Source organism: Castor canadensis, chromosome 7 (assembly GCF_047511655.1).
Source record: "Castor canadensis chromosome 7, mCasCan1.hap1v2, whole genome shotgun sequence".
Taxonomy (NCBI): Eukaryota; Metazoa; Chordata; class Mammalia; order Rodentia; family Castoridae; genus Castor; species Castor canadensis.
The window spans coordinates 93807804-93831131 of NC_133392.1; the positions used below are offsets into that span (position 1 = coordinate 93807804).

Sequence of the window (23328 nt, forward strand, 5' to 3'; positions counted from 1 at the left end):
GAGTTCAAACCTCAGTATGACAAACAAAACAAGATGAAATAAAAAAATCAGTTGCTTTGGTGGCAAAGATGAGTGGCAGTGTCCAAATCATATTTTATAGGATGAAGACTCATAATAAACTATTTTCTAAAAAGAACATTAACCATATGGGTACTATACTCTAGTTCATTCCATGCCAGTTCTGAGAACTGACTTGGAAGAAAGAAACAAGACTAACTGAATGCTTCCTTTCTTTTTTTTACTCAAGTTTTAAAAATTCTTTATTGAAATAGCCTGACCCGAGTTAGCTTGTAAATACTAGAAAGTATGCATCACATGATATTGTTTAATATCTGGTGTTGAAAAACTATAACAAGATAGAAAGTTCAAATGATTGATCATATAAGGACCCCTTGAAGTAAAAAGTGTTTCATTAATTCCTTGAGAGGATTGTGAAATCTGCTTGTTCACTGATTTCTTACCATCTGTCTCCAACACAATACGGGTTATATGGAGGATATGGCTCCTTCCTATTAGATGTTTAAAATGTCATTATTTTGTGCCTACTTCTCTAAATCCACCATTAGATTTATGAGCACATACTTTAAAAATTATTATTTTTTAAATTCAGTAAACACAACCAAATTTGTCCACATAAAATAAAGTGCTTTCTACCTTGATGGAAGCATTTAAGAGAACCATTAAGCTTTAGAAGAATTTGATATAAATACTTATGATATAAACAGAAAAAAATCTATTTGTTGAGATTCAACTTATGATATTTTGAACTTACAGTAAAACCTTCCCATGATAACAAATGTTATCATTCACAGCAGTCTATATGAACGTTTCTAAATCTTCAAAGTGGAGAAGTATGTTTTAGAAAGTTTTGCTCAATATGCTCCTGAGAAACTAATTTTTAAAAAGTCATTTTTTTTTTTTTTTTAGTGCTCAAATTTGATAACAGAATTTTAAACCTTCTTAGGTATTTTTAGTTTGGGTGTAACGCAACGCACAGAATACTTTCAAAATGTTTCCCTGCTGAACCTTAGCCAGATTTTGTGCAAATGCAATTGGTACTTAGAATATAAATATATTCTTTTCTGCATAAAAAATAAACAGGCAACTTAACTGTATTCTTTCACATTTCGACAGGGTTACAGTCTGAAGTGACTTAAACCAAGGAGAGAAAGGATCAATGTGTTAAAACCAATTATGCATCGTACATAAAAGTGCACACTAACTTGAAAAAATTCACATTTATTTACTGTCAAACCGTGTTAAACTTTACACTGGAGATTAGTGATGGGCTCATTATTAACAGGTTTACACAAAGGGATGAAAAGAAAAGCAGAATTTTGCTGAAACAATTTACATTTCATTAGAACTTTATCATAAAATAAATTAATTACTAAATATAGGCAGAAGGAATATGGAAGAGTAATATTTATGTTTTATTTTATTTTTTAAAAAAGAATAGGCACCTTTTGTTCACTAGAAAGTTTGTGAGAAGTGCCCGATGCCTGCTTCGCTCTCTGTTCAAGAACAGAGAGATGACACACAATCTTCTCTAGGTTTCACCACGTTTGTGCAAGGCATGGCAGAACTGGCTTCAAAGAGTTTTCTCCCCATAAAACACATTCTTTTGGCAATAAGAAATTTAAATGTAAGAAAAAAAGACTATCTGGTCAAATCAGAACACTGTATACAGTGGAAATAAGTGAAAATGGGTCGAACTTACCATGACAAAGTGTAAGAAAAAACAATTTCATAACATATGTGCAACCAAGAGCTTTCCACAATATTTTCTTTGAACTCTTTTAAAATTATTTTAATGACAATTATATTTCAGTTGGACACAAATGTATTTATTTTACCCTAGCAATAGAACAAAATATAATTTCTTTAGCCATTTTTCATGAGAATAGTTCATTGTACAATTGAGGAAACGTATGAAATAAGGCCTGTGGCTTGATTGCTAGTGGTTAGTCATGTTTTCAATCTTTGCCTTAATGTAAAAGATTTGCAGTGAACTGCAAACTGATGCAGAATATCTCTCCTGCTTTTCCAAGTCTTGTCAGGAACAGTAAGGTACAGTAAATTTGTCCCACAGGATCTTAAAGCCTACGTCTTGTATATAATACAATGCAGGCCTACAAAAAATGGTGCAGCCATATTTACAAATTTAGTTCACAAGCTGCTGCAGTAAAATGGCTGGAAAGTTTTGCTTTGATTTGTTTCACAATTTCTCTACACAGCAGCAGAATCTTAAAATACCTGGTTGGTATCTCTTTTCTTTGTAACAAATAATTCATTTTAGTATACTCTTTGTATATACAAAGTTTTTGTATGTTCTATAAAAATTCACAGAACTGCAAGGTTCAGTCATCTTTTTTTTTTACACTGGAGAACCACAGGTCAACAGAGGCATCTCTTCAAGCAGAGTTTGAGGGAGCTGCATCAGGCCATTGGAGTCTTTATTTATGTACTAATACTTGCATGTGGCCCTTGGAATTCCTCAGCTGGACTATTAGAGACTTGTTACCAGCTGCATTTGTCCTTCTCTGACATCCCCTTCTGGGATACACCCTTCTTTGTTAATGGGGATGATATAACCATCGCTATTGCCCCTGCTGATCTGGTAGCACATCTGAAGCTGATGGCCAGCTCCAAGATTTGGCATGCTTTTGTAGTAAATGTCCTCATTCTCACTCCTCCGGGAGGGAGAGAGGTCTTCTTCCATGTCGGGACTGCTCTCCTGATAGGGAGAGTCTCTAAGATTGGGCATGCTTGTGTAAAGAGAGTCTCTGTTGGGGGACCGTAGTTGATCCTCAGCTTCTGCCGTCAGCTGGGAGACATAGCTGTCAGTTCCCTCGGGCTTCACTTTCTTCTGGGGTTGGTACAGAAGGGAGTGAGTCCGCTGAGGAATGAGTGGTGCCTCGAGTTCTTTGTGGTGGAGCTCCAGTCCTGGGTTGTCACTGTGCATTAAAGATGAGGCGTCGGCCACGATGGCGTCATCTTCACTGCTGCTGCCCCCGATCACGGGCTTGACTGGTAGTGTGAGCTCGAGGTTGTGAGTCTTGCTGCTGCCTCGGAGGTTGTTGTGCACTAATTCTGAAATGATCATTTTCTCAAAAGCAGTGTCATTCAGACTTAGTCCACAGTCCACCACTTGCACACTGTCATTATAGTCCCCCTTGCGCAGTGAGTAGCTGTTGTTAAAATTACCATTTAGCGGTAGAGTATCCATGGCACTTGTATCCCTGGCATTGTTCAGTGAATGTCCTGAAACAGAAAAGGGAGTTACTGTTACCGCCTCTGCTCCTTTCTAAAGAAACCTTATTTGTTTTGTACAAAACTTTTTAATGTCGTTCAGGACAAAGTTGTGTTTGAAAGCTAACACTTGAAAAGTGCCAGGCTTTCCCGCCTTCCCAACTGTAAACAGTTGCAACCCCTTAGGTAACAGGAAAAAGTGTTAAAAAATGATCGTACTGTTTTCCAGGGAGGGAAAATGGCATACAGAATATTACTTTGTCAATTTTGGGGAGACAATAGTTACTGATTTTTTGGTCAAATCTCTGACATTCTTACAAACAAGACTTCACTCCATGCCCTTGCATAGTTAATGCAAAGCAATTCATTAGTGACATTTACATTTTAAAGTACAAGACTATGGTTCATAAAAATAAAATTAACAGAATTTGTCCTAAACAACACTAAATTAAAAAGGAATAAGTCACACACAAAACCAAAAGGTAAATGTACAACATAAACCCACATAACTGGCAAGCAACTTTTTAAACAACATTCTAACATTGCCTTTTTCTGGAGATGAAATTAAAAAAAAAAGAATGAAAAAAATGAACAGATACAAAGAATTCATGTTAAACAGAGACAGCCATCTTTCATACTGACTGGACCAGGGGCCCACAAGCACCATCCAACAACACGATAGACAGCAGGTGGAATGACTCACTTTGGACAACTCACATCATGTCTGTCTGCTCAGGCTATCTGGCCTAAGAGTAGCTGATATATAAAAGAAAGTAAAATGATTTATTGTAACATGATGAAGAATTTCTAAGCTTCTCAGCAACTTAGTCAGAGCAAGGGTTCAACAAATTAGATTACCAGCAATAGCAGCCTTTACTTTCCATTTAATATTTATGATTTTGAGTTTGTTTGGTATTAATAACCTCGCTAGTAACAATGGCCCCAGGCTTCTAATGGTCAAAGTTTGCCTGCAGCCCTGCAGTCTGCATCAGTCACAGTGACAGCACAGAATGAACCAGCAGAGTCTACTGTACAAGATTGGCCCATAGACACTGTGGGCATGGAGGTCAAACGCAGAAATGTTAGAGATTTCTTAGTATGGGTCACAGAAATTAAACCAAGAATAGATATTAACTATGGAATGGGAGAAGGGTGTCAGCCTTGGCTAATATATTTTTTATTTCTAAAGGAATGAAAAATTGGACAAATCTGCTTGAGATATGAAAAGAGGTTTAGGAGGAAAAAAAACATGGTAACATGCTCTATTCAAATCAGTTGTATTTTCTATAGACACATAAACATGTAAACTAAGACATCACAGAGCTTGTTAAGCAAATAAAAAATAAAGTCAGAGGAAGTTAAATGGTCTGCATGATGGAAAGTTAGGTTATTCATTCTCAAAATCCTAGAGGGAAAAAAAAAATCACTTGTCTACAGATAGGTCTGTTTAAAAAAAAAAAGAAAGGATGAAATGATGTTATTGAAATGAAACTGACCACTGTGAGGCTGCTGCATTGTATGCAAGGCTTGGAGGAGTTTAGGAAAAACTTTAATTCTTGGAAAAGAATAGGAAATTTCCCTTTTTATTGCTCACTCCACTCTTAAAGCTGCAGGTATCCTAGAAAACTCAAATTCCGTTCAGGAAAAAGAAATCTCTGTATGGCACAAACTTCATGACTAACAAATAAGTGATAATTGTGAGATAAATTTACATTAGCATATATGAGAATATGGGGGATGATATATTTGTTACTCGTATTCTTTTAAAACCCTTCTACAATTGAAAAACTGACAATTCAGTTTGTATTATGCTCTGCGTGTCAGCAAAGTGAAGTCATGGTAGTTATTTGTAAAGGCTTCCTTTAGCTTGCTTGATACAATTTTCTAGTTCATAAATTAGTGTGTGCCATACTTTTTATAAGATCGATCATTAGGAAACATTTGGCACTAAGGTGTAAAAGAGCACATGAATGGTATACTAGCATTTATTTCCTCTGAAGAGAGGTTCAATATTTTCAAACATATTCTTTTCTTTTCATCTTTGCCTAATACATGTAAAAATATGTCCTGGGTATAACCCAAAAGGTGTTTTCTATGATATACTGCAGATTTAAGACTTCTTTGGTTTTGAAGAGGCATCTTTTTCTGCCCAAGTTCAGGTAATTCACTTGAAGACTTTCCACAGCCTGTAGCAAGATTACTGTGGGAATGCAGAAATGATAAGTCAATTATTAAGCATTTTGGCTGACAGTTCTTCAGGCTTTACAGAGCAAATTATTTCAGCATTGCACATACTTCAGTATGGACAGCATTTGCTACAGACCTCTGTTACTGACAAAAACCAGTACAGGTAGATGTACTGCTTAAATTTGGTAACATTTTAGGTGCAAATTGTGAACCACTTGCCCGCTGAGTCTACTTCATGACTGCTAGTTATGTTTAATTGTGCCCGTTAAAAATCATGCTGAAAAAATTTACATTTGATAGGCAAAGTTAAGTTTTACTCCCATACTTGTCTCTCTGTAGGTTGCTAGAGGAGAGCATAAGGAAAGTAAGAAAACAAGAGAATGAAAAGAGAAGCTGCAGTTACGTTAAAAAAGAATTTTCAGAAAAAAAAAAAAGAAACGAAGTTTTCTGTGGTTTAGTTGCAAATATTATTCACAAATAAATATTATATGGTAGCAGTAAATTACATATTTTTTACCAAAATCTTGTAAATTGTGTTAATATTAAATATATGTTTCTCTTAATAAACTTTTAGGAAACACAGTAAATAGGACATGTTAGTGACAATCTCTCCCCCTCCCACCAGTTAAAAACCATAAGTACAAACTGACTAATATTAACTGTATTCTCGAAGTTTCCTTAAGAAAATGAAAAACTACCATAAAGCTGCACTATACTATAGTTTGGATATATTCATAAGGCTGGATGTAGTTTTCTACACCTAAACATCCAAATTATCTTTGTTAGCTAGTTCATTCCAAAAGCAAATTTTGTCAGCAAGCTTTAGAGTCAACTGAATAATATATTACATAGATAGGATACCTCTAAGTGATAAAAATCTTGAAGATGGGCTCTCGGACCATGTGATGTCAGTCCTGTAATAATATATTAAGATTTATGCCACCTGTGTTAAAAACATGGATAATTATTGTAAATACTATCATGACTGAGCTTTCACTATAATATAGTGCAGTTTTAGAAGCCTGGCATGGGCAATAACATAAATTTTTTAAGTTGAGAAATTAAGGGTGTAATAATAAATATAACGGCAACCTGAGTATTTTAGAAACAGGGCACGATCGGAGTTCTGCTTAGCAGCAAAGAAAGGAAGTTTTATTTGTAAGTATAAGCACACCTGGTGAGTTAAATACAGGAGCTGGAGGGGCATTACATACAACTGTTTCAGCGAGCAACGTGTTATAGGGGTTGTTAGTGCCGTGGGGTCGAAGGAGAGGGTTTGTTAGTAGGTAATTGCCAGTCATTCCTACAGCAAAACAGAACAGAACAGAACAGAACAGAACAGGAAGAATACATCAGTTCTCTGTTTTTAGTGTTACGGTTGCAGTACACATATATATATATATTTTTTTTTTTCTTTTTTTTAATTTATCAGGGTAGTGGCCAAGTTGGCAATGGAAATTCTGCTGAAATTTCCTGACTGTATTTGAACTAGTAATTTGAAGGAGAAAGGGGAGAAGGGAAGTTAAATTTCAGTAATTCACAGGTGCTTTCTGAGTCCCCCAAGTAAACACCTGCAAAGGATGACATTTACTAATTTATACAAAATCACTGTTAAACAAAAATGGCAATTAAATGCATAAAGATCAACGTTATGTTTCAAGATGTTACTGCTTAATATTAAAAACGTAACCACTTCAGCCCAGAAGAGGGAATCTCAAACTTTCAGATTTACAGGTGTGGGATTATCCCTCATGAAAACATCTGTGTTAATACCAACTTTGATACAAGCAGAAGGAAAAACAACTTTCACAGACATATAAAAATTATGACACATTGCTAAAAGCTGCACTTAGTAAATGCAAAAGCATACATGCTGAGGGGAAAAATATGAGTTATTAGACCATTCACAAAGTCTATGGTAAGAATTTTTTCTGTAATCTCATTTGCCAGGTTTCAAAAGTGAATCTTTGAGTAATTCATTTACTATTCAATAGTCATCTTAACAGAATTAGGTAAAACATCAAAGCAATGAAACAAACATGTTTTACTCATTCTAACTGATAAAATACAAACCCTTACTTATGGACCATATGTTCAGCACAGCTAATGTAATTTTACTAAAAGTATGCAAAATTTCGGATTGGTTTTGATGCCGCAAATACTCTTTCCATTTGAAAACAAAATCTTGTTTTAAAATTTATTATTTAAAATTGAGACTGTCATTAATACTTCTTTGCTATAAATTCTAAATTTATGTTATACTATAAATTGGTGAATCAAAACTAAAAATACCTGGACAAATAATTTTTCCAAGGTTTACACAATTCACTAAGCTTTCATTCTGCAATACCTGTGTATGCATGCACTTGTGCCCTCATCTTGCTAAATTATTTCACTTCCCACCATAGTTTAAGAACCATCCTGATTTATGTAACAAATTTAAGGTTGCCATTAGATAATATGGCAAAAGTTGCTTTATAAACTTTCATGTATTCTAATTTTAAGATTTATGACATGTTTTAGCATTACTTAGTTTTTTTAAAAAAATAACTTTTACAAAATTTTGAAAATTTTTGATGAAAAACATATTCTTTATATGAATGCTTTAGTTGTATTAATGTCTTAAGAAGGAATCTTATAAATGTTTAGTTAGGAAGGAGAAATGTGTACTAACAAGGAAAGCATTTTAATTTGTGACAAGATAGGTTTTAGTAATCACTTTTTTCCAGCCTTATTCTGTTAGTATGGAATTTTAAATTATATTTTTTGCATTATATTATGAAATAATATAAACTTATATGTACTTTAGTAAATGATGATTAAAGTTGACCAACAGGTTTAAGAATTTGTTATAAAAACCCATGAGAAAAAAGCTCAGAATTTTCTCTAGAATTATTATAAGCTGGCAAAAAGTACAAAATTCATATTGTATATTGTGAACTCAAGTCTTTCTAGTAACTGACCTTGATTAAGGGTTGAAGTGCTATTGATGTCACCTGAGATAAAAGAAGATTCAGATTGTTTTCTCACAGTGTCATTCCACATCCTTCTTATTCGACTCTATTAGTATGAAATACCAAGACAAATATGTTAGGTTCCTCAAGCTTACTTTATTAGAATCACACAATGATTTACCCTAAATAATTTGGCCTTTTATTTATTTATTTTATTTATTGTGCTGGGTGGAGGTACATTGTGACATTTACAAAAGTTCTTATATAAAATATATCATATTTGAATTCATCCCTTCCACCATTTCTCCTTCATTCCCTCCTCCATCTATTCCTAGAATAGTTTCAACGGGTCTCATTTTTCCACTTACATACAGGTGTACACAGTATTTGCACTGTATTCACCACCCCACACACTTTCTCCATCTCCTCCCCCATCCCACTGGTACCAACCCCGCCAAGCAGGACCTGTTCAGCCTTTTGTTCTCTGATAATGTGGCCTTTTAAGGAACATGTGTTGTCTCTGGTCTATAATTGCACTGTTGCTTCTGTACCAAGGGATATTTAATCTACTCTTAAACATGTGTTGTTTTACTGATTTTTAAGAAGTGGAAATGATTGATTCCTCAACAAACATTTACTGAGTACCCACTATGAGCACTGTGCTATGTGATCCTAGAATATGAACTGATTATGATAAACTACTTAAAGAACCTCTCTCCTCAAAAGAGGATGCTCATACCTACTATCACCTCGAGTACCTAATAAGATGAAATTAAAACCAAAACAGCAAAAAAGCAAGTACTTGCTACCTAGATCATTATAATGAGGAAACAATTAGTGCATCTAAACAGAACATGTCTCAGCAGGCTTTCTATAAATAGGGTTAATTAAAGATGCTGTCAAACTCTTTTGTTACCTGTGTACCAGAGGAATACCGAGCACTGGTTCTGGTGGTTGATGCCTTCACAGAGCTGTGGGGGCTCTCAGTTGGGAGGCCGCCACAGCAATATGAATGTCTGAAGCACTTGCCATACTCTTTTCGTACCTGCATGGAGTAATCAGAACATCGAGGGAATGATATGAACATATTTGCTTCTCTCTCTATCTCTCTAATTAAATAAATAGTGAAGACAACAGAGAAGAATTAAAGCTCTGCTCAGATATATCTATGGAGAAAATAATTTGAAAGTGCTGAAACAGTAATCAAAAAAAGTATTCTTTATTCACTAGAGTGGCTAATAGGATCTCTAAAATTTGGTTTAACATTGTGAACATGCTTTGTACCCTGATATTATCATTCCAATGTTGTTATTAATACAATAGGAATTTTTAAAGGTGAATTCTGTCATATACTTTTGTGTTTTGTGGTAAGAAAATTGCACAAAGAGATTAATATTTTCCTTGCTTGGGTGTATATGACCAATCTGCAATTGAGTCATGTTTTATATGCTTCACATCCTCTCAGAAGGGCAACACATAGATCTCTTTAACTGGATTGTGTAGTTTTGTGGGCAGCCTCATTGTAACAAGACTCCTTTTGCCACAAGAACAAAGAAAAAAAGTACTTTGATATATTTGCCAGCAATTAGCATGGAATATCGTTTTCATTTCCTGATAGGTCTAGTTTTAACATTTCGTGTAGCGTCTACTCACTTCATCAAAACAAAACAGAACTAGTTGTGCAATTTCCATTCACATTAATGAGTTACCCATATTATTTCCCTCTCCCTGAAGCTTGGATGTATGGACAGAAAGATAAGTTGTTGGGTATAAAAGGATGCTTAAATTAAACTTTTGAAAGTGAGGTCTAAACAACTGCAAAATAATAGACTCTGTATGAGCAGGAGTATAGAAGTGGAAGGAGGAAGGGAGAGTGTTGGACTGTGCATAGCTTTATAAGTATATAAACATTGTATATTACAGCCAGACATAGAAATTACAAGAAAGACAAATTATATAAGAAAACATTTTTTTTTCTAGTAGATTACAAAATAACACTACAAAGTTCTCCCCCCTTACAATTTTATGTTATCTGTCTGCAGAAACCATGACCTTGGTACTTATTACTTGCAAAATTAGAAAATTAAAGTCACTAGATGACCTTGTAAATCTAAGTGCACTTGCATTTTCATCTTCTTGGTTTTACTTAATTGAACCCATTAGAACAAATAACAATGTGGTTGAGCTTTCAAAGCATTCTCTTAGCCTAAATATGCTCATTCAAGCAATAAGAACCATGATCTTAATGCAACCATGTTGTGTTATATCCTTAACAATCTGTCCTGGCAGCACCTAGTAAGATGTATCCAAGCCTAAGGAGAACATGTTCAAAAGAACTGCGACATGATGCATTCAAAATGTAGTTGTTAATATAAAAAACAGTAAATATTCTTTTTCAAATAGTACACACAACTATAAGAAGAAATAATGACTTTTTCTGTTAAGTCTATGCTTTATGTTTGGCACAGCAGTCTAGAGTTATGAATTGTGTGTGATCACATGCTTGTTCACAGAATGCTCACCTACATAAGAAATATATAAAAACTGCAGTAATTACTAAGATTATCTTTGTACAATGTATAGAAAATTAAAGTTCATTGTTATTAAATAACACATGATACCTCACAAAAATTTTCTACACATTTGGCTATTAACTGCTCTGAAATGCTATATAACCAAGACAATGGCAATCAAAATGGTATTTTATCCAAATAATACCCTCCAGTGTTGGTTTTGCCTAATGCTTATATTGCTGTGAATGTACATTATCTGTCAGTATTGCACATTCCACCGTCATTATCCAAAAATTATAGCTTATTCAAAACTGATGGAAGTAACAACACTATCATCCTGTCATGACTGAAAACATAATAGTTTTCACTCTCACAATTCAATTTCTCTGTTCAATTTAGTGACCAACTAGTAATAACAGAATAAAAAGACTACATTAGATACACAGACAGGGAAAGGAGGCTACCTTGTGGAAGGCACTGAAGTTTTAAACTTAAAGGGCAGCTGAGCGATTCTCTTAGATTTACATTTAGCTACAGATTTAGTTTTTCATCTTCAACTCTAATTTTCAAGGCTTTTTGCTGACTTCACTTAACATGAAATCAGGACAAAATAAGACATGAGGTACTAAATTATTGGGTTTTAGATCTTCCAAAATCACTCAAAAGGCAACATTAATATTAATGTCTGGTGCTTTAAAAATTAATGTCACTTACCCTTCTATTCAGTTTTATTTTGGACCTACGCATTTCTGTTGGTGACCAAAGACTAAATTTAACATTAAAAAAAAAACAAAAACCTTGTCTAAGCTGTATACAAAGCAGTTTACAGAACCTACTAGCAAGAAGAAATTTTAACCTAAGTGTCTATAATGTTCCCAAACTGAGATCCAAAATATGACTGGCATTGTCCAAGTTTATATGCAAAGCCTGACTTTCCAGGTGTGTATTAAATTTAATTTATAATTAAAATATGATGCTATTTAACAATACGCCAGTTGTAACCTAAAATCTTCTCTATTACATCTATCATTTTCAAATCAAAGAACAACTAAGTTGAGCCCTTAGGGATTTTCATTCACTTACTTTCTTTTGGAGAGCACAGTGAAAGATGAAAATGAACACTCCCTGGAAAGCATTAAAGACGGTGAAGAGATATGCCATCACAATAGTCTCCTCATTAATAAAAAGCAACCCAAATGACCAGGTTAGGCCAAGAAGACACAGAAGAGCAAATGCACCAAGCACCCAAGACCTGAAAAAATAAATTGAATTTTTTTAACAGGTTCCATGGGGAATACACAGTTCTCATGCTTATTTATTAACATATCAGTAGTAGAGTTGACTTTTTCTATGTTCACATTCAAATTCAACAGCATTTTGGTTTTAACCTTTCATTGATTAAAAAAGAACAACAGCATTTAGTACTGCAGCCTCCAGTGAAAACAGCAACAGCAGGCATGACCTTTCCTTAGTCCAGAATAAACAGGTATCAAACTACATTGAAATACCAGGTGTAAAATATCCCCCATGAATTTATTATCTTTCGGTGCATTTTGGTGAAAGAAATTAAGGAGTCCTTAAATAGTTTACTTCTATATTTTTATTCCTGTGGTATACTCATATGAGTATACCACATACAGAAAGGTTAAATGGCAGATAATCAGTTAACACCTGAACTTCAGGTTCTAATGAACTAGTCTTAGGTGAACCTACAGTTTTAATAACTAAAGCATGAAGAAGCCTAGCTGGAATGAGATAAAAACCATGAGAACAACTTCAAAATAAAATAATTTTGGAGATTTCATCATGAATAGCTTAAGGAGAAAAGAACTGTAGAAAATAGGACGGAATGAGAAGGATTTAAAGTCAGTGCATTCCATGTCTAACTAATGATCTTACTTGATAAATGGCTTATTATCTTCATAGCTAGAAAGCATTATAAGCAGAAAAGAGAAACAAAATTATTAGACAGAATTAAAATAGAAAGTAATAAGAAAGCATTTATATATTTTATAAATTAGTCAAAATTAAGAAAGTCAAAATGCAGAGGCAAGCAATTAAAAAATAAAGGCATATTATAGTTTAAAAGTACTATAGCAAATTAGATATTCCAAAATAATTATAAAAATCAAGGGCAATTCATGATATTGACGGATTTGTAAAAAATATAAATCATGCCATAAATTTGTTAATGTAGGGTTCTACCTTACCCAGGTAAGTCCGTATTATAGTAGCCATCACAAACACGGTAATTACTGGTGTAGATGAGAAGACAGAAAGAGGAAAAGGAAGAAAAGAGAGAGATGCTAAAGATTAGCTCTCTCTCTTACCATGCAACATGCAATGAAGCTGGCACTAACCTATCTAAAACGTCTATTGTTTTTTTTTCAAAAATTTACCCTTACTATAGATCTGCCATTTTTTACATTAAAAGAGGTATTTCTCACAATTCCATTATAACCAACTTGAATACCTCCTTGAATTCTAAATTAAGGCTTATGTTTTAAAAACAACTCTGAAAATGCTTCCATGATTTAATGAATCAATAGCAATCCATTTTTTATTAATTAGACAGCATTTTCTACTGATAGAATATTGCAGTTTTTATTCAACATGGAAATAAGGTAAACATTTGCTTAATTACCATGAAAACAACAGATAATCTTCAAGTTAACAATAGTAATAGAGTAAATTCTCTTAGGAAAACAGGATTAGGAGGAGAAACTGCTCAGAATCCTTAAATCAAAAAGTCATTTAACAAAACAAACTTAATGTAATCATACCAGCCATGCAAACAGGATCATCATTTTGAACTGCATCTTAAACTAAAATGAAATTGTTACAGTGATAGGAAATTTCCACAAAGCCACTGAAACAATTTCTTCATTCTAGATCAAGGAAAAACGATTTTTGACCAATGTCTATAACATGGTTATAAGTGCAACTCAACCTTAAATCAGTGAAATTTTACTCTGAATAATTTTCATAGTTGACAGAAGGCAGAAATACCTTCATTCCCTGTGGAAAATATCTTTTACTTAGCTTGTCAAGTATTAAAATTAAAATAGGAACTACTTACTTAATGTTTTCCAACCTGCTAGAATCTGGTTTCAAAGTATTTGAATGCTTCACCATTTTGCACAGTGTGATCACCAGGAAGATAATATTTAGCTGTTATAATGAATAAAGAAAGATTGAGATCACTACAAAGAGTAAAAGATATTTTTGCCAATGCAGTAATGAGTTAATGCAGTTAAGTGTCAACAGCATGTGAATGTGGGAGACACCGATTCAATTTCACTTTATGTATGTAATGATCAAGCTCAGTCTATGTAAAAAACGCTGGCTATGTATGATCAATTCTTTAATAGATCATTTGACATGAAATTACAACCTCATTAAGTCAGTATCTTGCGGTAATGATTAAATAAATTAGAACATCTAAATTAGTTTCTTTAGCTAGATGTACTCCAGGGCCTAAAAGCCATCTAATGGAAACACTGAAGTGAATTTCTTAAAAGGGGTCTTTACATCATGTACCCTGTAACGGAAGAGTCAATAGGTTTGGAACTGCAAGACTTGGATGAGACTAGGTCTTGATTTTGACTGAGTAAATAAAACTATAATATCTTTACAATCTACTTCTAAGATAATTGTGAGGAGCAAATGCAATAAAATATATGTAAACTATACATTAGCAATATGAATTAAGGTAAACTTTTAATTACATTCATAGATAGTACTTTTTTTCCTGCATCTACATTGCATGGAAGTTGGTAATTCTGAAAAGAGGCTGCCTTGAGTCTTTGTAAACATTCAGCTGTGTAAAGAACCTAGGTGCAAACAAAAGCAAACCCAGGAAGACGGAATCTGACATAGAAAGTCTGGGATTCCAAGAGGTCAACAAAAGTGGACTCAGAAGAAAAGAAAGCTGTGGTGTTTTGACTAAAGGAGACACAAAGGCTGGTAATTTACATCTGCTTCTACACACATCTGCCAGAATGTTGGAGGGGACGCAGTTCCATTTTTATGCTCAGAAATAGGACAAAGCCAGTGCTGGTGGCTCACACCTGCAATCCTAGCTGCTTGGGAGGCTGAGATTGGGAGGATTGCAGTTTGAGGCCAGCCTAGGCAAATAGTTCGCAAGACTCCATTTCCAAAATAACCAGAGCAAAACGGACTGAAGGTGTGGCTCAAGTGGCAGAGTGCCTGTGTTGCAAGCACAAAGTCCTGAGCTCAAACTCCAGCCTCACCCATCCCCCAAAATAGAATTTTTTTGACATTTTATTTTGGAATATTATTTTTAAAAAAGACAAAACAAAGTTATTTTGAGAGTTTTACATGATGTGGAGAGGACCAGCTCATTTGGTATATATCTGGCGTGTCAGATAATCAACCTAATTTTATTACATTGCTATGATCCTTTTCACTGAGTTACAGATAATCAAATGGTAGCATGGTGTACTCACAAATCACTACTTCTGATTTTATAACTATAACCATTATATAGGGCAATAAATTAAAACTTTAAGTTTTTGATGAATTTGGGAACAGAGCAAATTCTATAATGTACACTGTTTATCATTTTGTCTACTGTGTCTTACTTCTCTTACATGCAGAATTTCCCCTTACAGGAAAATAAGACTAATGGGCCTAAGTTGCAAGTGTTGGTAAATGGCATTCTACCCTTCCTTTGATGTTAATCACTTAAGTGTTGACATAAGTGGCTCTTTGTTTTAAAGTTTTTAAAGTTATTATCTAGGGAAAAAAAATAAAGAAAGCTGTGGAAATATTTTCTTGCTTTTCTCTTTTGTAGAATAAGTCTCCCTGGTCACTTTCTACATACACACACACACACACACACACACACACACACACTCACACTCATTGCTTTTTTCAGGGATGTTACATACTGATATATTTCACTCACCAAATATGTTATTCTATACAAGAATCTACACAGGATGTGCTTATTGTATTGTCGATTACTTAAGATGCAGAATCTGCCTGTGAGAAATTAGAGATTCATGTGGTACTGTAGTCAATACAGACTAGGTTTTTAAAGAATTGTGGTAAAGAGTTTCTCTAATTTTTTCAAAAAGGCAAAATCAACAGTGTTATTTCTTTAGTATTTTATGTTGTGGTAGGCTAAATTAGAAACATTTAAAATATGGTTAAAAAGAACTCTGTAAATACCAGAAACCAACCAATGTAAACAAATAAACTAACAATTCTTATGTAAGGTGATCTTTACAAATGCATTTAAAATCTGTTAATTCTATCCCTTTCTTTCAGAATGTCTTGATAGAAGCACTTATTTCTTTTATTCCAAACATCTAGACATAGGGTTGTTTATTTCCTTCTTTTACTTAATTTCTTGAAACACAAGGGCCACAATTTGGAGTCCAATATTTTCTAAACAGTTAAATGATTCCGTCATCACCTCAGGAAACAAATATTACTGGTGGTATGCTCCACAAAGGAAAGATGCTATCGATCATCCACTATGATAATAAAATTATAAGGAAAGTAAAGTGTGAATGCGAAATTAGGTAACAAATTGTGCTGTGAAAAGAAAATGTGAAAGTCCTGGGAATAAACTCTTCAGAACAAATAAAAAATCAGTTTAAAAGGCAGTTATCTGAGAATTTAAACACTTTTTAATAAAAAGTAAATAATAACAAGGAATCTACTTATCTACACAGACAATTAGGGTTTAAATATGATGAAGACATTTTTATTTTTTGTACTTAAGATTGAAAACTAGCCACATTGAATGTGCTGGAGAAAACATTCTCATTTAATGTTTAAAAACAGACTGGCAGATGAATCTCTCCCCTTTCATTCTCTTCATTCAGCTGAGATTTTTAATATTATGGGTATGCTGAATGTTTTCTTTCTATATAATGCATTGACAAATTCAGAAGAAATAAAGAAAAAAATTTCAGGGGGAAAAGGCAGCACATGTATGACCAATTTACAAATTACTGAGATGTATGTTGCCAAAGATTACTTAGCTAGCAGCTACAATGGCAGAGCTGAGAGTCAATACTCTGTGGTCTGGCTCCACAGCCCACAGCATTTCCAAATAAAATCAACCAATTTGTTCTGGGTGAGAAAGTTAGGAGTCTTTAACCCAAACAAGCACATGCATTTTCTGTATTTTAAAAAGTTTCCATTTCTATAAAGAGTAATCCAATTTGAAAATGACTCTGATGATAAATCAGCTGAAGATAAATAATACATTGATATATGAAATAACTGACTCAAAGAAATCCTGAAAAACATCAGACTTGCATCTGATGGGCTTGCCAGGTTTACTAATTCTCCATTTCTTTTGTAAGAACACTGTCAACCCCACAATCAGCAACTGGCCAAAGCAATGCCCACACTTCTCCCCACTATCAACAACAGTTCCTTGTGTCTTCTCCAAAACTGTTTACATCAGCTATCTGCTCCCATAGCAAAGCATTACACAAATTCAGACAACCCAAGTACAAATCTAAATAAAAAATTTAAAAGTTGTTTTTCCTGACAAAATTAACATAGAATGTTTTGAGAAGACTTAAAAATGAGTCTCCTTACAGACAACTAAAATTACTGGAAAATCATAAAATCCTAGAAGAATTTTTGCACTCAGATTGTTTTTGCAACTACTTGTGAACTCTCCAATCATAAGGACCTGAAAATAAAAATTATATCCAATGCACATATTATTACAAGATTTATGATTGAATCCTACACTGATTTAGCTTCTGAAATATGACTTAACAGCATACAAGTAATGAGGCAATGGTATATTTAATAAGACAAAGTACCATTATCTTAAAACAGAGTAATTATGAAAAAATTCAAGACCTACTTTAAATAATATGGCAAAGTGTTAAATATGAGTTTCTTGAATTCATTAAAAATTAAAATTTCATTAATATAATATTTTTAGTTTGTTAGAGAACTGGAAAAATATTTATATGATATAGATAGCAATGCTGCTGCCAACATTCATAAAACAGTGAAAGGTTTTTTGGATTTAAATAGAATATATACTAAGGAATAAGCATGCTTTTTAAAAGGTGGTTTTATTGTCCTTTTATTTATCTCATGTTTAAAAGATTATAATGGCAAATTTTGGTTTCACAGAATATATATGGTTATGATTTTTTCAGAAGGCAATACACTCTGACAAGAATTATGATTTTGTAGAGTAGATTATTTTAATAGGTTTCTGTCCCCCTTTCTCTTCTTCTGGTCTCTTAAAATACAACTGTCAGACACAAAACCAGGGACAGACAAGCAGTGAAAAATATCTTTGATAGAATCTATAATCCAAAAAAGTCACTTTAGGACCAAAAAAGGTTGGTTTCAAATGAACTACTGAGCTCTTTTCTTCTTTGCATTTTTCTCATGACATAAATGGCTCTTTCCTGCCACATACTTCTGCGTTTCTTTTTGCCTGGATAGAGTAAGGTGCTTATTTTCCCTTCTTACTTTTATTCCACCCCCCCAATTTATTTTCCTGACTTTGGTTTAGATTTAAAAACTAAAGAAATCACAACAAACAAGACAATTTCCCTTGTTTATCACTGGAAGGCAGGCCAAGGGACAGGATGAAATGGAGACATTTCATCCAATTGCTACTGTTCGCGCTTATATTCCAGTAAGGACACATTTCTGACCCTTTGTTCTCAGGGTCCCCCCCAAAAAACATACATACCACTGAGTTTCAACATAGTATTTTGGGATAGGTCAAAAGATTGCATTACTGAGAAGGGAAAAAGGTAGAACTACAGTTACATATACGAAGATTTGTCTGAAACTGGTCAATACATGTAGTTACTTAATTATTCACACAGAAGCCATCAATAAGTATAGGTTATTAGGGCTGTGTTAGATATGTACTTTAATTTATCACCCTAAATGCTAAGACTGATGATTTATTTGGAAATACAGCAATTCATTCAGGAATCAATCATATATATTAACTCTGCTGTGTGTTTATGTGTGCATGTGAATATGTATAGGTATAAACAGACAGGTGGGTGTCTCTTAATAGAACTCTATGTGAAAGCAGATCCTAAAGAAAAAAAAAATCCTATCCAGTATATATTAGTAAATTACCAAATTGGGACATTCTTTCTTTTCCACTGACCAATATCACACTTTTACCTCTTCCCCAAATAATAATGGCTGATGAAATCCAATACTACTAAATGATATGGCAGAGTTAAACAACACATGCACTGTTGCTAAACATAAAAATACAAAGAAGTTTAAAAAAAAAAAAAAGGAGCCACAGATTACAGAAGTGCAGTTTGTTTTATGGTCCTCAGCCTGCTCAATTGGATCACATCTGTCTGAGCTTAGCAGCTTAAAATGCATTCCATAGCTTGCTGTGCTGACATGGATATGATAAGACAGAAGAACAGAAGCACCACTCTGAAGTAACCTAGCTGAACCGCACATGTTCTGACCCTTTTTGTCCTCCCTGGAGCTTTTGCTACCTGGCAAATGCAACTCTAAAACTGTACTTGTACCTCCAGATCTTTGCTGTTAGCCAAGCAGAAACCTATTTCTCCCTGGGACTAGCAGCCAGAGAGGTGTTCTCTGAAGAAGACTTCTAAATGAGTGTGTGAGCTGAACTCTTACTGAACTGAATTAATTATTAATGATGCAGATGGAGCTGTCCAAATGATAAGAACAGCTCCTGACGTGTCATGATCCAAGCTTTCATTAAACCATTTCAGGCATACTAATGGTTTCCCATTGCTCATTACTTACCAGTACTTTTCTCATAGATATAATAACCCTAGTGCCTGTAAGGCAAGACATTCTAGAGAAATGCAGAAGTAGGAAACTTCATCTTACTTAGCATGTTATTTTTCTTCATAGAACATTATTATTAAAAATGTACACCTACTTAACACTAGAAAGTTAAATGCTTTCAATCTGAAAAGTCAGACATGCAAAATTACATTTTCTAGGAATACCAATAGGTAATTTTTATTAGATGAATATTCCTTAAGGGGATAGTATATAATCTAGTTTATATTATTAAGATTTGTGTCCAAATTAGTTTTTAATTGTCTCCTATCACCAGATAATCTACGTTGGTAAATGTAGTTTCAAAAAACATATGTTGTACATTCAAATTTCTCAATTTGAGAAAGACATGGTTTTGCAAAATATTGTTTTGTACTCCTAGACCACTTAGCCTCTCTGTGCATTGGGATGATTAGAGGGCAAAGCAATTGCAGAAGAATTCCAAGGAGCTCTGTACTGTGATGGCTACCTGCCGGTTTCTTTCATTTGTTTGGTTTAAAGATGGGAACAATGTTACACAAAGTGCTTCACATCTCAACCTAAAAAAATGAGACTAATAAGTAATAGTGGGTTCTCATTATAAATAGCATGTCCTTTACCTCTTTTCTTACTTAAAGCTGCATATGTTAGCATTAATTCCTTTGCCAAGAGAAAAAAAAATTAATCCTCTAAAATCAGTATTTACTGTTAGAGATATAAACTGCAGTATAACTGAAATAAACACATGGTATTTTTATAGACCAAACATTCCTAAATCTATCTTTATGTTTTCAAATGATAAATGTATTTGGCCAAGGGACAGGGGAAAAAACGAAGCCTGTATCTTTAAAGATCATACCTCCTCATGTCAGCTATTAGTCTAGAGAGGCTTGGGCTGTGTTAACATACCTAAACTAAGAACAAAATCTGGGTCAATCACCTGGATTGAATAATTCTGGTAGGATACCAGCTTTTCCAGAAACACTTAAGAATACTTTACTGGTCTGATTCATACAGGCAGTCATGCTTTGTAAACATAATTGTGTTAAATAATTTTAATGACAACTAAGATGCACATATGAGGTGTTTTAAGTTTCCTTCAGGTACCAGAATTTTTCTCAATTTAATGGAACATTAAAAAGATCCTGTGTCTTGTTTGTGAAAAATAAAAATTAAGAAAGAAAATCCTTAACATAGGAATAAAATTATTTGAAAATATTAGTATACAGAATATTTAAACTTGTTTATGTCTCCTGCCAGTCTTACAATGGTAAGTAACACCCATTTCTATCAGCATTATTCTACAAGAGTGAAAGTTTTAAACACTAAACACCTGATACTTTAGCTATATCCTTTTATTTCAAATATACTTCAAATATAATTACAAGTAATGTAAGAGGCTTAAAAATGCCTTAATGTCACTAGTATGTGACATTTTAATTTTAAACTCTAATGAGTTTAATATTTATTTAATATTGATTTAGTAATGTAAGCTTTAAAAACATTTATACCCTGAAAGACCCTAAAGTACTACAATGCTATGTGAAATTAAGGTAACACTCATTTACTTTTCCACAATATTCACTGAATTCACAACATGGTGCAGAATTATAATTATTAGATTATGATATGTTATTGTTCATACCCAGACATAGGAAATGGTGCTTTTCAGAGGAGAGGTGATTTTCAGAAACAGTTAATTAGCAAGTGTATAAATGCTCAATAACGGTACAATATTTAAAATATATCACATAATATTTTCCTACAAGACAGACATATTTACAAATGTACTGATGCATAAATAATCATAAAACAACTTATCTTTGTTTGTCTGAATAGCACTACTAAAATAGTAGATAAAAAGAAGAGAAAATAGTCTGTTTACCAGAATAATGAACGTAACAGGTCCAATGAAACTCCATATAAAATAGTTGTCAACGTGAAGCCAGCAACTGTCATGAAAAGAAGAGTATGCATTACGCAGCTTCAGTGGACCCTCAAACTCCCATGAAAAATAGAACTTTAAAAACTACATCTACATTTGCTTTGGAAAATTCATTCATCATGGGCAAGAACAATTCTAGTAGTTCTGAGTTGGTTTTGGCTGAACAAACAATAGCAATTTGTTTACTTTAACCTTCAGTTTTTATTTCAGGTTTAATATCTGATAAAAGCATGCAAAATTATGTTTAAACAGGGAAAAACAATAATCATGCCCTAACCCTAAAGTCCTATGACCTCTGACTTTATTAAGAAAGATCTGAAACCTAGTATTTCAAATTGTCAAACCATTTTAAAGTTCTACATGTAATCATCTAAATTTTTTTTCTGAAACCTGAAAGTGCTTAACCCTACAGAACAAAATAGATAGCCCATTCAGATGTTTGTTGCAGAACAGTGTAAAACATTAGGAAGGAATGGATACTTGAAAAAAAAAAATCAAACACAGAGCTCATTCGGTGTTAGTGTGAATGATGCTGAAGCTTATTAAGTCAGATTTCACTTAGTGTTCATTTTTACTTATAGCACTGAATTCCTGCTAAACTTTCCATATTTGTCTTTCATCATATGTACAGTCAAAAACCTTTCTTTATTCCAAAAGACTCTTCATATGGCTAATTTTATCAAAGAAAAAAATAAAATGAATTGAAAGGCAAATTCATGCCTCTAGCAAACAAAAACCTTAGTAACATGGACTTTGTGTAAATAGCTCTACTTTTATAAATGAAAGGCAGTGACTTATTTTAATCCTTTCAAACTGCCTGATAAAATATTATCAAAGTGACACATATGGGATGGAACATGCTACTGCCACAGTGCACCAGGAGAATTAGCTACAGGGTCGGCTGCACAAGGAGAGCTAATGAAGCATTGGCTTAAACCAGAGTACTTAAACCTGTCAGATGCTTTAAGTTCAGAATTTTTACTTATATCTTTCTAAGGCCAAAAAGTTATTTACTTTTTCAATTTGTTTCAGGTCAATCTTTTGTGTTAAAAAGAAAGTCCATAATTTAGAATCTGTCTCACCAGAGAACAAATCCGCTGAACCTAGAAAATTACAAAAGACTTGATTGTAATTTGTGCACGGCATGACCATTCTCTTACCAATAAAGCTTTCAGATGCTATTTTAGTCTGTCAGGGACCCTCACTGACAGCTAACAGGCTTTAAAAAATTATTCACTTGAAAAACACTCAGGTCGCTTGCAATTACTTACGCTTTTTCTGTTCCATAGCTCTTATAGTCAATAGCAGCTGAAACTCCAACTACTGTGGCAGGAAACAAGTAACCAGCAACATAGTAATATTTCTTCCTTGAATATTCACTTTCAAAAACTTCAACTAACATTAAATAGAGCTGCACACCTTCTAGGCACATCCAAGCAAAAGCTGCCAAAAAGAAAAAGTGTAGAAGCCCTGCAAATATTGGACATGCAATCTGCAAAGGAAAAGAACAAAAACACAAACAGAAAATTCGTGAATACAAATAACCCACTTCAAAACTATAAAATATTCACTGACGGAAATCATTGTTGTCTTAAAATACATCACTGTTTAAACTGTTTCCTCAATATTTTTTCATAAATGAAAACAAGTTAAAAATACTACTAAATGTACAGAGTGT

General features: G+C 33.6%; 1 protein-coding gene across 41 annotated transcripts in view; it reads right to left on the reverse strand.

Moving 5' to 3' along the window:
* Window positions 1-1223: 1223 nt before the first annotated feature.
* The window catches only part of Adgrl2 (adhesion G protein-coupled receptor L2), a 620387-nt gene continuing 598282 nt past the window's right edge, over window positions 1224-23328 (reverse strand). For 11 of the 41 annotated variants that reach the window (XM_074079630.1, XM_074079629.1, XM_074079627.1 and 8 more), the window contains 10 exons: window positions 22922-23142; window positions 21591-21657; window positions 13986-14077; window positions 13117-13161; window positions 12806-12832; window positions 11990-12158; window positions 9310-9438; window positions 8403-8499; window positions 6614-6742; window positions 1224-3264 (listed from right to left, as the gene is read on the reverse strand). In XM_074079630.1, the coding sequence (XP_073935731.1) occupies window positions 2510-3264; window positions 6614-6742; window positions 8403-8499; window positions 9310-9438; window positions 11990-12158; window positions 12806-12832; window positions 13117-13161; window positions 13986-14077; window positions 21591-21657; window positions 22922-23142 (1731 nt within the window). In that variant the 3' untranslated portion in view covers window positions 1224-2509. Of the gene's footprint in view, window positions 3265-3955; window positions 4009-5730; window positions 5783-6300; window positions 6383-6613; window positions 6743-8402; window positions 8500-9309; window positions 9439-11989; window positions 12159-12805; window positions 12833-13116; window positions 13162-13985; window positions 14078-21590; window positions 21658-22921; window positions 23143-23328 lie in introns of all 41 variants that reach the window. The other 30 variants (XM_074079645.1, XM_074079647.1, XM_074079635.1 and 27 more) reach the window with 16 other exon arrangements.